Genomic DNA, 14197 nt, shown 5'->3' with positions numbered 1-14197 from the left:
AAGGGCGGTGCAGAGAGAGACGCGAACGGGCAGGGGCATCGTGGAGATGCCTGGCAATATCTTGGGAGCCTGTGTGGTCCTGGCCCCACGCGGAAGTCGCGGGGGCGAGAAATTGAATGAGCACTGCTTGGGGCGAAGAGCCAGAGCTGGAGAACCCGAGCCCCAGCAGGCAGGACCTCACAAGCTTTCTAGAACGCCCCAGGCTTTCTCACTTCCTCTCCCAGGATGCCTCACCATCAAGCAGGGTGTGAACAAAGCCAGCTTCTACCAGAACCTGGGGCGGCTCACATTAGGTCTTTGAACTTTTGTGTCTTTCTCAAGAGGGCCTCGCATTCTGTATTATTCTGTACTTTTCCTATGTATGAGTTTTCTTACTCGCTTGATTCTGTTGCTCTTCTCCTCTTTCAGATTGGACTTTTGTTTTTTGTTGGAGAAGAGTGCTTCAAAGTTGTTTCTCAGTATTTTCCTCTCTCTCTCTCTCTCTCTCTCTCATTTTTGACCAGTTTCCTAGGAGTTAGAGTTATTTATTGGTTTTTCAAGACAAAGTTTCTCTGTATAACAGCTCTGGTTGTCCTGGAACTCACTTTGTAAACCAGGTTGGTTTCGAACTCACAGAGCTCAATCTACCTCTGCCTCCTGAGTGCTAGGATTAAAGGCATGTACCACCACTCCCCGGAAGATTTATTTTTTAAATTAAAAACAAACAAACAAACAAAAAACGAAAAAGAGAAGCTAGAGAGATAGTTTAGTTGGTGAAGTGTTTGCCATGCGAGCTTGAGGACCTGAGTTCAATCCCTGGCGCTCACAAAAAAAAAAAAAAAAAAAAAAAAGCTGCCTGTGCTCCCATCCCTAGGCTTTGAGGGCCAGCAAGGATAGCTGAAATAGTGAGCTCCAGATTCAGTGAGAGACCCTGCTTCAAAAAGGGTAGAGAATGATCTAAGATTATATTCAGTGTTGACCTCTGACCTCCATATACACACAGAAACCGGAAAACCCTCGATGTCTATTTTATTTTAGAAGGTAGTGCAGGGCTGGAGAGATGGCTCAGAGGTTAAGAGCACTGACTGCTCTTCCAGAGGTCCTGAGTTTAATTCCCAGCAACTACATGGTGGCTCACAACCATTTGTACTGAGATCTGACTCCCTCCTCTGGCGTGCGGACATACATCAAGACAGAATGTTGTATACATAATAAATAAATCTAAAAAAAAAAAAAAAGAAGGTAGTGCAGGGCAATGACAGCACACGCCTTTAGCCCCAGCATTCAGGAGACAGAGGCAGGTGGATCTCTGAGTTCAAGGCCAGCCTGGTCTACAGAGTGAGTTCCAGGACAGCCAGGGCTACAGAAAGAAACCTTGTCTCAAAATAACAACAACAAAAAGTGAGGTCCCTTCTTCAAGCATTAAGGAGCTCAAGCTGGTGACCATAAACACCAAGTCTGGATCCTGTGTGTTGCACAGCTTGTACACACCCATCTCCTTCTCTCAGGGACGCCTGTGCCAGCTCACCTGGCACACTCTCCAGGCATTCATCCCTCTCCCCCTTTACTCTCCTTTTGAGCTCAGGCAGGTTGCTGTGTTCCTGGAATTCATCCCATACTTCCTGCTACCTCTAAGTCCAAATTCATTTGGGGATGCCCCTCCACACTGCTCAGAAACGCACCCTTCTGACCCAGTGAAGGTTGGTTTGGCCTTCCCAGCCCTTGGGGAGCCCCACCTCCCACCTCATTGCTTAGAATGAACAAACCGCTCTCCTCCAGAGTTCCAGAGAGCCTCATCTCTTAGGACATATGCCTCTTATATGTCATGAATTATCCTCTGGGGTTGAGGATGTAGCACTTGGCAGATGGAGTATTCTTTAACAGGAAGCCTCGGGTGCAGTTCTCAGCAGTACTTAAGCCAGATGTGATGCTGACACATCTGGAGAAGATGGACACATGAAATCAGGAGGATCAGAAGTTCAGGTCAGGGCTGGATCCGTGGTTAAAAGCATGGACTGCTCTTGCAGAGACGCCAATTCAGTCACCAATACCCACACGGGGCAACTCACAGCCTCCAAGGTAACTGCAGCTCCAAGGGTTCTGATGCTTCTGTCTCCTCAGGCATTCGCGCACACGTGCGCAGACAGCTATACATGCATACTCAAAACATAAATAAAAAATAAAGCCAGGCAATGGTGGCGCACTTGGCAGAGGCAGGTGGATCTGTGACCAGCGAGGTCTACAGACTGAGCTCAAGGACAAAGTACACAGAGAAATACTGCCTGGGGTGGGGAGTATTCTGGATTATCTTTCCTCTATTTAAAAAAAAGTATATTTTTTATGTGTGTAGGTGCTTTCCCTGCTTGTATGATTATACATCGTGTTGCATGCAGTGCCTGTGGAGGCCAGAAGGGGGTATCAGATTCCTCGGACCTGGAGTTACAGGTGGTTTTGAGCCACCTTGTAGGTACTGGGACTAGAACCTGGGTCCTCTGGAAGAGCCAGCCAGGCTTCTTCTGCTGAGTCATCTCTTCAGTCCTGTGTCCTCTTCATCCCCTGCCAGGCCCTGCTATCTGAAACAGCATTCACTAGTGCAGGCATGTCTTCATCCTCCCCCAGTACACATTGTCTTCCTCACATGTGAACTGCATTTGGCCCAAGGTCTGAATGGTGACTTAGTGCTAGAGCCTTGAACTTGGCACTGACTTGACCTAGAGCCAGTGCCTAAGAATAGCTCAGAGTCAAAACATTTCCCAAGCCCTCACCTCAAAGCCATACTAGCTAGTGGGGGAGTCTGGTCACCTTTCCTTCCATATTCTACCTCTCTCGCTCCCACCTCCTGGGGCTAGAGCCAGAGCAGCCTGAAGGAAAATGGAGGCTACCACCTGCTTTGGCAATGCTCACAGCCCAGTTGAAGAAACATCTGGTAGAGGCTGGGCAGTGGTGGCGCATGCCTTTAATCTCAGCACTTGGGAGGCAGAAGCAGGTGGATTTCTGTGAGTTCGAGGCCAGCCTGGTCCACAGAGCAAGTTCCAGGACAGGCTCTAAAGCTACACAGAGTAAACCCTGTCTTGAAAAACAAGACAAAACAAACAAACACACCTGTCTCTACCAGGCATGAGGGGCTCTGCAAGGTTTTCTCTGAGAAGCAACATCCAAGTGCTATTCTGTGTGGTACCTCGAACACAGAGCTCAACCAGGGGAACCCCAGCTACCTTCCTGTCCAAGTCTAGGACCTGCTCAAGCCCCCTCTTCTTTCATCACCCAAAGGCTCCATAAAGTAGCATCTCCTCCCATGTAAACTTGGTCTGGGTCAGGACAGACAAGAGGGAACTCTCCAGAGAGTTAAGAGGTGCTGCCAAGATCAATGAAATTGGAAGGTCCTTAAAGGCTGTTATATAAGTGACAGGCCAAGAGGAAGACATTGAGTGAACAGGGATAGAGTTGGAGATAGTGTGGCATCCTCTCTACATTTTCACATAGAACTGGCTGGTCCAGGGGTTCTTCAGAGGCACCAGGGATGGGCTTCTCCAGTAACTGTGACAGTGACTTCTATGACCAGCTGGCTCCAGAGCCACCCAGCCTGCTTGGGGACCAGGGAACTGGTTTGCCGAGCACGGATGAGCTAACAAGAGATCTGGTTCTGGGCTGCCCTCCCCCTTTACATATGGGCCTGGCCTTGGTTTCTGGCACCACTGCCAAGTTTTGGTACCGCCCACCCACCCCCACTGGCTCTACTGGCCAGCCCAGGTCGTAATTGCTGGGTGGGGAAGCGCACTGTGGAGTGGGTACACCAAAAGGTGGGCACCTGGCCCGACTGGCTCCCAGCTCTGCTGAGGAAGTAACTCAGACTGCAGGCTAACACCTGACCTGTTAGGGGGAGAACTTCTGGCCTACTAGCCCAGAGACTTGCATTTGCACGAACCTATGAAGTGGAAGTGGGTACCATGGTCTGCGGGGATTGGCTTGCCTAACTCACTTCTGCTTTCCCTTGGGTGAGGCCAAGAGCTCAGGTGTGGGTGAATGTGTGCTTGTCCCAGCAACTCCAGGGAACTATCTGGGATGCAGGGTCTCCCTAGAGTGGCAAGTACAAAGGGAGGAATAGTTGGGAAGACATGGAGAGGATCAGGAAGTACTCCTGGCTTCCCCTCAGGAGCTGGCTTTTAGGGACAGGGCCCCAAACACACCTCCTTGGCCACACCTACTACCCCAAGCTCATCTACACATACACCTGCCACTCACAGATCATAAACACAGCATCCCTGCAACAGACAACTCACACCCAGTCCTCCACCCTGGAAAAGGTGGGGCCCATCATTCAGGTGTCACAGCCCATAGCCGGTCATCTAAACCCTGGCACCTACTTGCTGGGTGTCAGAGGTGCACAGGCAAGGCCTGAGATCTAAAGTTCTGTGACAGGAGGCAAAAAACCGGGCAGTCAATCAGCTGGGCAGGTGGATCTCTGTGAGTTCAGGTCAGCCTGGTCTATATATTGAGTCCCAGGGCAATTAGCGTTACACATTGAGACCCTGTCTCAAAAATCAAAACAATATGGTCTACAAAACAAATTCCAATACAGCCAGGACTGTTACACAGAAAAACCCTGTCTGGAAAAAACAAAATTAATAAAAAAAAAATGGCTATGATCTCCCCTGGACCAGGGAAGCACACTGAATTTGCCTTGTATCTCCAAGACCAGAAGGACCCAACATAACACTAGGCAGACAGTAAGTTTGTAGCCACCATTTCCATGTTGTATCTGTAACAAGGTGATGGATGTCACTCTAGAGAAGTGGTTCTCAATCTCTGAGTTCAAACTCGTTTGGGGGGCAGGTGTCAACTACCTTTTCAAAGGGATCACCTAAGACCATCGGAAAACACGGATACAATTCATAGCAGTAGCAAAATTACAGTTATAAAGCAGCAACAAAAATCATCTTATGGCTGGGGGTCACAACATGAGGCACTGTATTAAAGGATTGAGAAATTAGGAAGGCCGAGAACCACTGCTCTAGAGGGAGTCCAAAGTGGAGGTGCATGCCTATAATCCCAGCATTTGGGAGGCAGGGGGAGGAGTCTGAGTTCAAGGCCAGCCTGGGCTACATTGGAAGACACTGTCTAAAACAAGGCAAAAGAAAGCAGGCAGGCCAAGGGGTGTGTTTTGCACAGGTCTAAAAATCTAGCACTTGGGCAGCAGAATCACCGAAGGCCAGCCTGGTTTACACAGGATTCCATGATAAGTTTGCTCTATGCAGCAAAAACCCTGATTGGGGGGAAGGGGAAGGTAAGGTAGGTCAGGAAGTAGACAGAGGTATCAGCTGAATCAGTCACTAATCCAAGGGGAGCAAAACCCTTAGGATACAGGACACAGCTAAGGTAGGGGTGGCTGAGGGTTTCAGAGGACCTGGGATCAGCTTTAGCTGGAAGCAGAGGTTTAAAGGGTCAGTTTTGAGCAGGTACAGAATGAGGGACTCCTTCCCTCCCTAAACAAAAATCAGATCTTCTGCATAAATAAAATACTCCACAGGCCTCTACTGCCTATAGAAATGACCCACAGTTCCTGCACCTGCCTCTGGCCCCTGGCCATGGAGGGAGGGGCACACCACAGCTGGAGGTGGCAGAGCCCACAGGAGCTTTTACATGTTCCGGAGGAAGCTGCCTTGAGCCAGCTCCAAACCCAGCGGCTGCCTGGGCGCCCAGGGGTCTAGACATCCCACCAGAACACTTCATGTTCTGCAAATGCCTCTGTCGACCAATCCTTTTGTTTCCCCTCTATTGTTTCTTCTCGAACATCCGATGGTGCTGAAGAAAGGGGCTGCAGCCCACACAGCAGCTAAGAACTGTGTGGTAAGGAAGCAAGGAATAACACTCCCCCATCCTCCAACACACATGATCAGAGACTGCACAGGGCACTCTTCCCACAACCACGACCATGGAAAGAGCTACAGCCTAGGCCCAAGGCCTGGAACACTGATCAACCGGGATCTTCTGGACTCAGGCCAAGGACAATGTTATCAACTGGGCCTCCTCATAAAAAATGTGCTTTTATTGTGGAGGCTAGTCTTCCCACCCCGGCTCCTTCCATGGAGGACCTCAGACTAGGTCTCCAGCCACCCACCCTTGCTCCTGCCCTTCTGCATCCTGGGGCTGAGGCTTCGACGGCTCCAACCTACTTTACTGGGCCACACCCACTGTAGGGAGCAGGGCTGGGTCCTGCCTGGGTCTGTTTCTCTGCCAGCAAAACTTTGCCATAGCTTTTGAGCAGGTACCCTATCCTAGCCCATTGCCTGCAGGAGCTCTCCTCTGGGTGGGCCTCCCATCCCTGAACTGGCCTTTACAGATTCTGCCTCAGACCAGAGCAAGGGAGGCAAGGGAGGAGTCTGCCATCTCAGGCTATCTTCTGGCAGCATGCCTGCTGTCGGCACACTTGGCTAGTTGTCAGATTTTGGAGGACTCCAGCCGGGGACTCCACGGTGTAGGGGGCTCCCGCAGCACCCGCAGCTCCTGTTCGAGTGCCTGGTTCCGCCGGTACATGTCCATGTAGCCCCCCTGGATTTCTCGCTGGTAGCGCAGCACCCTCTCCTTTTCCTCCTGCCAAGTCTGCCGCTCCTGTTCGAAGCGCAGCGCCTGCTCCTGGCCACGAAGCCGCTCTTGCAGCAGCTCCGCCCGCAGCTGCTCAGTGGCCCCTTCGCTGGCTTCACTGCCTCCTGCCTCTCCTAGCAGTCCCCGGCTCTTGCAGTCATCTGTCTCGCAGATGCCTGGAGCTTCCTCCCGAGACGCCTGCTCTTGCAGGCTGCGCACTGCTTCCCGCAGCCGAGCCAGCTCAGCGTCCTGAGCCTGGGCTTGTGCCCTGCTGCCCCGAAGTTGTGTCTTCAGACTGAAGATCTCAGCCAGCTTCTGTGCCAGCTCCGCCTGGGCTTCCCGAAGCTGCTGTTTCAACAGGCTAATTTCCGCAGTCTTCTGGCACACCTGAGGGTAGGGACAAATCGTGAGCACAGTGTGACACTGGGGTCGACTGCAGAGGAGAGGCAACAGGGTATGGGACCAGGGCGAGGAGACAGAAGTTGATGCCTATGATGGTGTCCTACCTCCCATCGGGCTTCCTCCTCTGGCCGGGCATTAGGGTCAGCCTCCACTTGGGGACCAGAGGTCCGAGGCTCTGGGGCCAGGCCCTGTTGAGCCCGCAGCTCCTTGCGCAGGCGCCGCTGCTCCTGTTGGGCCATAAACAGCTGCAGCTGGAGGCTGCGCTCGCTGCGCTCAGCTTTCTGGGCCACCTCATGCAGCCGTTCCACGTACAGGCGCTTCAGTTCAGACAACCACAGCCGCTGGCGCTCCTCTAGCACCTGCAGAGGGGAAGAGGAACTGGTTAGTGGTGGGCACAGCCTTGCTCAGATTTCCGCTGTTGGCTTGCCCTCTAAAAACAATGCTCACTTGTGCCCAACGCCTGCCATTACTAATGTCTTATGCACCTAGACCACAGAGCCCAGATCTCCTGGCCACATGGACTTCAAACCCAAAGAGGCTCTCCACAGATAGTGTTACTAATGCAAGGTCCTCAGAGAGACTGCCTCGCTCCCTCCTACACAATTCCCGGGACCAAAGTCACAGGGCATCCCTGATGTGTAGTTGAGGGATCGCTAACAGTAGAATTCTCTTGCTTTTCAGTGCTAATCTAACCTAGGGTCTCAGACTCGCTAGGCAAGCACACTACCCCTGAGCTATAGTCCCAGCCTATAGGTGTCTTTTTTCGTCTTCCTCTAAGAACGCACGCCTTTAATCCCAGCACTTGGGAAGCAGAGACAATTGGATCTCTGTGAGTTCGAGGCCAGCCTGGTCTACAAGAGCTAGTACCAGGACAGGCTCTAAAGCGACAGAGTAAACCGTCTTGAAAAACAAACAAAAAGAAAAGGCTGGTTAAGAGCGATGGGAGAAAGGATGCCACCAGGGGCATAAACTCTGATCTCAGTGCTCCGGTCCCATCCTCCGCTGCCTCTACCACACAGCTGCCCCCCAATATCACACTATGCGTAGGCCTTGTTTGTGGTTTGTCCCCACTCCCAGCTGTGCCAGCTGTCAGAAATTAATCTGGCCTATATCTCAATGCCAAGGAACAAACCACGCCAGGGCAGGGGCTCCCTCACCTGAGTAAAGGGGTTAGAGACATCCTGGTCACTGAGGTCCCTCTTGAGTTCCTCACAGGTCTCAGGCAACACGGGTACCTCCTCACCAGTGGGACAGGAAAACTCATACGGGGGAGGTGGCTCAGGCAGGCAACTCAGTACAGCCAGAGGTCCAGACTCCTTGGGGCTCCTTGAAGCACGGTCCAATGAGCCCCCAAGGTGATTAATGTGGCCCAAGGAGGAGCTGAAGGGGCTGGGGCCAGTGCCTGGACTACGGCCAAAACTCCCCCCACTGGAAGAGTCCGAAAGGCTGGGCTCAGGGCCACCTTCATCTAAGCTGAGGGCATGAAGCAACTGTGCACGGGCTTGACTGGCCCGAGGCCCAGGACTCAGAGGTGGGTGGCAGGCTAGCGTGTGCAGACTGCCATTGCTTCGCCACAACTTCTGCCCCTTGTGGGCTGCCAGGCTCTGCATGGACAGGAAGCCTTTCCCAGTGCCCACAGGAGACTTGAACACCGACGGACGGATTCGGCACTGTCAGGAAGAGAATGCAGTCGTGAGTTGAGATGGCCACTCTTTTCTGCCTACCCGATGTCCCTTGGGATCCCCTCTGAGAATACAGGGCACACATCACAGCGAGGTCACAAGGAGGCAGTGATCATGCTTCAGGCTGGCCCATATGGAGCAGACGTCACATACCTCAGCCTGCCCTCGCCTACTGTCAGGGCCTCCCGGCTGACCACCCCAACATCATGGTCTCCAAGTCGGGCCCAATCCCCCACAGCAGAGATGCACCTTGTCAAAGCGACCCCGCTCAGGCAGGGAAGTCTTGCTGAAGTCACCAGCCCGAGGATGCTCCCGGTAGTAGAGGGTGGCATAGTCTGGCTCATTCCGAGGTGCTCGCTTGCCGCTCTTGCCGTCCTTCTTGGGGAGATGCAGGTAGCTGAAGAGTTCGCGCTGGCCCAAGCCTTTCCGGAGGAGCCCGTCAGCCTGCCGGGAGCCCCGGGACCCAGCCAGAGCGGCACGGAGTTCTTCAGGGGAGAAGTCCTGCCGTTCCAACAGGCTGCCTACGCTGCCCATGGCAATGCCAGCAGGGCCTGAGGCCGTGGCCATGAAGGTTCAGCAGGGCACAGGCAGCTGATTCTGGGAATCAGAAGGCTCCATTAGTGGCAGATGGGCACTCAGTACCCAAGTCCCCAGATGCTCTAAAACCAGACACTTGCCATCTGCTGGTTCCCCATTTTGCCCAGGCCCAGCAGAGGGAGATACACGTGAACGGGACAGGACTCCCAGAATGGCCAAGAGAAAGGAACACTGAACATGGTGTCAGACTAAGTCGCTTTCACTGCGACACCTGAAGGAACAGCTCCAGACAGGGGTCTGGTGTGCAACGCAGGGGAAAGGCAGGAAAGGGGAGGCCCTCAAGCAGTAGGATGGGGCCCCCTAAAACTGGGCCAGCAAAGGGTGGAGGGTGAACTCAGGCACTGTCTGACCCATGACTCTGCTTACTTCTGACAGGTTCTCCACCAAATTTGTGGTATGGGGAGGGAGCACAGTAAGCCAGGGCTGGAGGAGGTCTGTTCCTGTCTTCTGGGGGGGGGAAGCCCCTCTTCTCTCAAAGGGTCAGAGATACCCCCCAGGAAACATCTGGAGTGGGTGGGGCTTGGGGTAAAACAGTGGGAGGGACACAAACAGGAAAGGCCCAAGGGGAGGAAGGATGGTGATACACACAGGAAGGGCCTAAGGGGAGGAACAATGGCTCCTGTTTCCGGAACAGGTGCTCAGGCCCAGGCAATGATGGGAGGCAGAGGGAAGAAGCAGCCATTCTCTGTAATGCCACTGGGTTCTGCTGTTAGCTATCACCAGCCAGGTCCCCAGGACCTGGAAGCTAGCAGCTGTGACCTTAGCCATGCCTAACCGCTGTGAGCCTTGTCCTCCTCAGGAGCAGAAAGGCAGTGACAGACAACAATTATCACTTAGGGATACTGAAAGGAAGGGGTAAGATAACTCGACCAGGCACCTAGTCCAGGCCTGGCCTGAAGCCACAGTCAACATAGAATACCTGCGGCTGAGCTTAGTCACCGCTTCAACTCCACACCGAGGGACCAGGCTGATGGACTGTCTCTCACATGTTCTGGGGCCCAACACTCTAGAGACTGGTGCCTGTGCCACACCCATCGCCTGGCATACGGTAAGTGCAAACAACTGGCAGTGAATGGCACCTTTTCTGCCTCCCACCCACCCACACACAGCTGCTCCCAATGCCAAGCAGATGCCTGGCAGGCAGGCTGCCACTGGGAGTACCCACCACCCCCCACCCAATACACTTCCGGGACACCCACTCCCACCCCAAACAATGGTGGTTAGGAGGCTCCATCCTCAACCATTTCCAGGCTTTGTGTGTAGGGAAGACAGAGCTCTCTCTGGTAGAGGGAGGGCAGGCCTTGTCCCTACTCCACTCTATAGCCCTCAACTGCACCCCGGCCAAAAAAAAAAAAAAAGTCATAGCCTTCTCCTGAATAACTTTCTTATACCACTCAAAGTGGGGTGCAAGCCTGAGTTTGAACCCCCTGCCCAGGCGCACTGAACAGAGGGATGTCACAAGCCATGTAAATTCAAGAGATTCAACCAGGTTACAGGATTATTGGAGCCAGGGCTACGACAGTAACATGGCACTTTGTAGACTCTCAAGGAGACTATGGCTCCAGTACCCCCTCCTTTTAAGAGGCAAGTTCTTGGAGACTCACAGAGCTAACCAGTATGAGGATGACATATGGGATCCCGACGCCAGGGCTGCCAAGTGTCTAGCAGGACTCAGGATGTCACCCACAACCAAAAGAACTAGGATGGGGTCACTTTGCCTCATTCAACACCGCCTCGCCCTGACAAGCCTACCCAGGAGATGTCACTGCGCATGAGATGTTCTGCTGCTACTCAAGATTGTCTCTAGCTATCCCTCTCTCCCTCCCCGGGGACCCTAGATGCCTGCCTCTGCATCTTGCCTCGCTTTCCTTACCTCTGTCGGGATAACTGACAGAGGGGCAACAGGGGCGAAAGGGCTTTGTGTGTGCCCAGGAGTTGGGGACATTGCCAAACATGCCCACTTCACCCCAGACACACACATCCCTCCTCTGTGCAGATACTCACTTCCACTCCCAGGAGAAAAAACTGACACTCCACGGCACCCGCCAAAGGGTCGCGGGTCCAGGGATGAACCAGCGTGGCCACACGCCACAACTACGTAAATGGCTTTATACAGAACACAGAGAGTATCGGTCCCACAGAGAAACGTGTGTTAGGGGACAGTCCAGCAGCGGACAGCACCCTTTGTACAAGGTCACCCACCATCCACCCATCTAGACAGGGTCTCGCGTGGTGCTGCTGTCTGCCCCATCCGCAGGGCTGAGGCCCCAGGCCACCCAGGTCTCAGTCTGGAGACAAACCCCTTTCCTGAAAAACCCAACCTACCTCTGCCCCTCCCCCAACACGCACATTCCTTCCTCCCGTTGCTTAGAAGCCTTGGGATTGCCTGCTCAGACCAGGGCAGCTGTGCAGGCTCCAGGCTCTCTATGGCCTGTGATTAGGTTGGTGGGGGTGGAGAGAGCTGGCAAATGCCTCACAGCCTCTGGGGGACCAGAGCAGAATCTCTCTCTCCCCCCCACCCCAGACAGGGTTTTACTTTGGAGCCTGTCCTGGAACTCGCTCTGTAGAACAGGCTGGCCTCGAACACACAGAGATCCACCTACCTCTGCCTCCAGAGTGCTGGGATTAAAGGCTAGGGTACCTATCTTAATGCCCAGGGGCTTCATTCCTGTCTTGCACTGCCCCAAGATTAGCCAGCAGTGCAGAAATCCCTAAATAGAAGTACACAGTGGGACACCCAGCACCAGATCCTGGGTACCTCTTCAAAACATACCTGGGAGGTGAATGCGGTTATTATTTATTTATTTATTTTGCTTCACTAGAGGAAACAAGAAGAAGAGGTAAAATGATGTGACCAAGGTCATGTTCAGCTGCGTAGGAGGAAGTGCCCTGGCTTCCTAGAGGCAGCTTTCCTTGCATTTCCTTTGGCTTGGGGCACCTCAGCCTCATGTGGTGGCAGGTGTAACTGTCAGACTGAACTGCCATTATTAGTCCCACCAGAATGCCCCAGGAGAGGGTCACACCACCTGCTGGGGGGGGGGAAATCAGCCCTTCTGAGGGGTGTGTCTGCAGCTGCCCCAAAGGAATGAGCCTGGAATGTCCCAACTCCAAAAATGGGGACAGCCTGAGAAGGGGTGGGGGTGGCTGGCATACCCTGGCCCCTCGTCAGAATTATTGCAATTTGCTTAACTCACTGTGCTCCAGGGTTTCTCAGCTCTTCTATTTTATAATGTCACATCATCCCTACAGCAGTCTGTGGACACAGACAGGGCAGTAAGGATCCTATTTAGAAATAGGCTTGGACGGAGGATCGAGTCGCCTAAGATCCCACTCTGAGGGCCAATCTGGATTCCCACAGTAAAGCCCTCTATACTACACCCAGCTGTCCCAGCTAGGGGTCACCTTCCACCGGCACACACTGCTGTGTAGCCTGCCCAGCCCCCATGCTTGCTCCTCCCAAGGGCACTTACGGCTAGGCTGGGTGGGATGCAACTTCACCCTGTCCCAGAAATTTCTCCTAGCCCACCCTGGGGGAATTGGGGTAGGAAGAAATAGTGGAAGTGGCGCTGGCTTAGGGACTCTAAGCTCTGGAAACTGCTAGAGGCGGTGTCGGGAGCTGGCTGGTCGCTTTCATTCACAGTCTCGCACATACACACCCACACGCAGCCAGTGGCAGAGGAACCCTGCTCGGGAGAGCCTGGAAGGAGGCTGATCACCAGGTCCAGGAGGGCCTCCCGCCTCTGCTTCCTCCTAAGGATAATCATGCCCAATCTGTATCTCTTAGGTGGAATGTCCCACGCCCCAATCTGAATAGAGCCAGGGTCCCGGTCCTCACTTTTGTGAAAGGCTGAGGCCAGAACTGGAACAGAGTCCCGGACCTTGGGACATCCCCTATCCGCAGGTTTCCAGCCAAGGACCAGACAAGGCAAGGGGCTGGGGCAGGAAGAGAATACCTTGTGGGAGAGGGCAGGTGAGCGGTGTCCCCGGGAAGGCGGAAGAGAAGACAGGTTGGCCGTCCCGGAGGAGCTACGCCCGGGTAGGCAGTGGAGGAAGCGAGAGATCCCAGAACTACTGGAGGCCCCAGAGCTACCCAGGGGGGCGGGGTGGGGTGCACATATCCCGCCCGCTGTCTGCCGGGCCTGCCTGGAGCTGCTGCAGGGAGCGGAGGCCGAGGTCAGACTCCTGCGCCAAGGGCGCCTGCCCCTCCTAGCTGTGGCGCAGGGGTCTCGGGCGAAGCTCCACGGAAAGCCCTTTTACAGGTTAGCCTCGTGCGCGGGAGCGGAGGACACCGGGACTAGCACTGCATCCTCCCACCCTTCCACCCTGCCCCGCGCCGGGGTCCCAGAGCGACCTCGGCGACCTGCCCAGCCCACTTACCATGCTGGCGCCGAGGATCTCAGGGCGCGCTGCAGTCCTTGACTCGGTCCCGAACCTTTCCCTTCGCACGCTCTTCGGGCAGGCGCGGGAGCCGAATCGGCAGGCAGAGGACGCGCTGGGCGACAGTCTTGTGTTGGCCCCAGAGGCGGAGGGAAAACCCGGCCTGACTCACCCGCCCGGCGCGAGCCCCAGAGCCCGGCCCGGCCCCCGGATGTGGGGGGCGGGCACCGGCGCCGCCCCCGAGCGACCTGAGCCCCGCCTCGGCTCACGGGGGCAGCGGGGCCAGGTCCCCCGGTGTGCGATCACTCGGTCGCTTGCGTGCAGCAGCTCCGCAGACCTGGCTCCGGCCGAGGCTCCTGAGCCCGCGCCTCCCGGCTGCTCCTCCTCCTTCAGCTCCGAGCCTCGCCCGCCTCGCTCGCTCGATTTCCTTCCAGAACCAGCTTCCAAACTGGCGCGCCGGGGTGGGGTGGTCACGTCTCTGCTTCTGGCTGCCTCTTTCTCAGGTAAGCACCACTTTCCTCCTTTGAGACTAAACCCAAGTAGCAGCGCTCTTAGAACCGAAGAGGTGTAGTCGGCGT

General features: G+C 54.6%; 1 protein-coding gene across 2 annotated transcripts; it reads right to left on the bottom strand.

Moving 5' to 3' along the window:
* Positions 1 to 6045: 6045 nt before the first annotated feature.
* N4bp3 (NEDD4 binding protein 3) lies at positions 6046 to 13787 on the bottom strand. Of its 2 annotated transcripts, XM_038328145.1 has the most exons (6): positions 13620 to 13787; positions 13196 to 13394; positions 8895 to 9242; positions 8121 to 8633; positions 7068 to 7322; positions 6046 to 6948 (listed from the first exon to the last, which is right to left on the bottom strand). In XM_038328145.1, the coding sequence occupies exons 3-6, from the start codon at positions 9210 to 9212 to the stop codon at positions 6418 to 6420; spliced, it is 1617 nt and encodes a 538-aa protein (XP_038184073.1). In that variant the 5' UTR covers positions 9213 to 9242; positions 13196 to 13394; positions 13620 to 13787; the 3' UTR covers positions 6046 to 6417. The 2 variants fall into 2 exon arrangements, with proteins under 2 accessions (XP_038184073.1, XP_038184072.1); XM_038328144.1 differs by lacking the exon at positions 13196 to 13394.
* Between the last annotated feature and the right edge of the window lie 410 nt (positions 13788 to 14197).

Source organism: Arvicola amphibius, chromosome 4 (genome assembly GCF_903992535.2).
Source record: "Arvicola amphibius chromosome 4, mArvAmp1.2, whole genome shotgun sequence".
Classification (NCBI taxonomy): domain Eukaryota; kingdom Metazoa; phylum Chordata; class Mammalia; order Rodentia; family Cricetidae; genus Arvicola; species Arvicola amphibius.
This window is presented reverse-complemented; position numbering and strand designations above follow the sequence as displayed.

Bases quoted from the DNA above. Each gene is read 5' to 3' on its own strand.
- N4bp3 (XM_038328145.1), bottom strand. From the start codon at position 9,212: ATGGCCACGGCCTCAGGCCCTGCTGGCATTGCCATGGGCAGCGTAGGC. The intron at 8,634-8,894 runs GTGCATCTCTGC...TCTTCCTGACAG, and splicing joins AGCGGGGTCGCTTTGACAAG to TGCCGAATCCGTCCGTCGGT. The intron at 6,949-7,067 runs GTAGGACACCAT...CCCTACCCTCAG, and splicing joins AGGAGGAAGCCCGATGGGAG to GTGTGCCAGAAGACTGCGGA.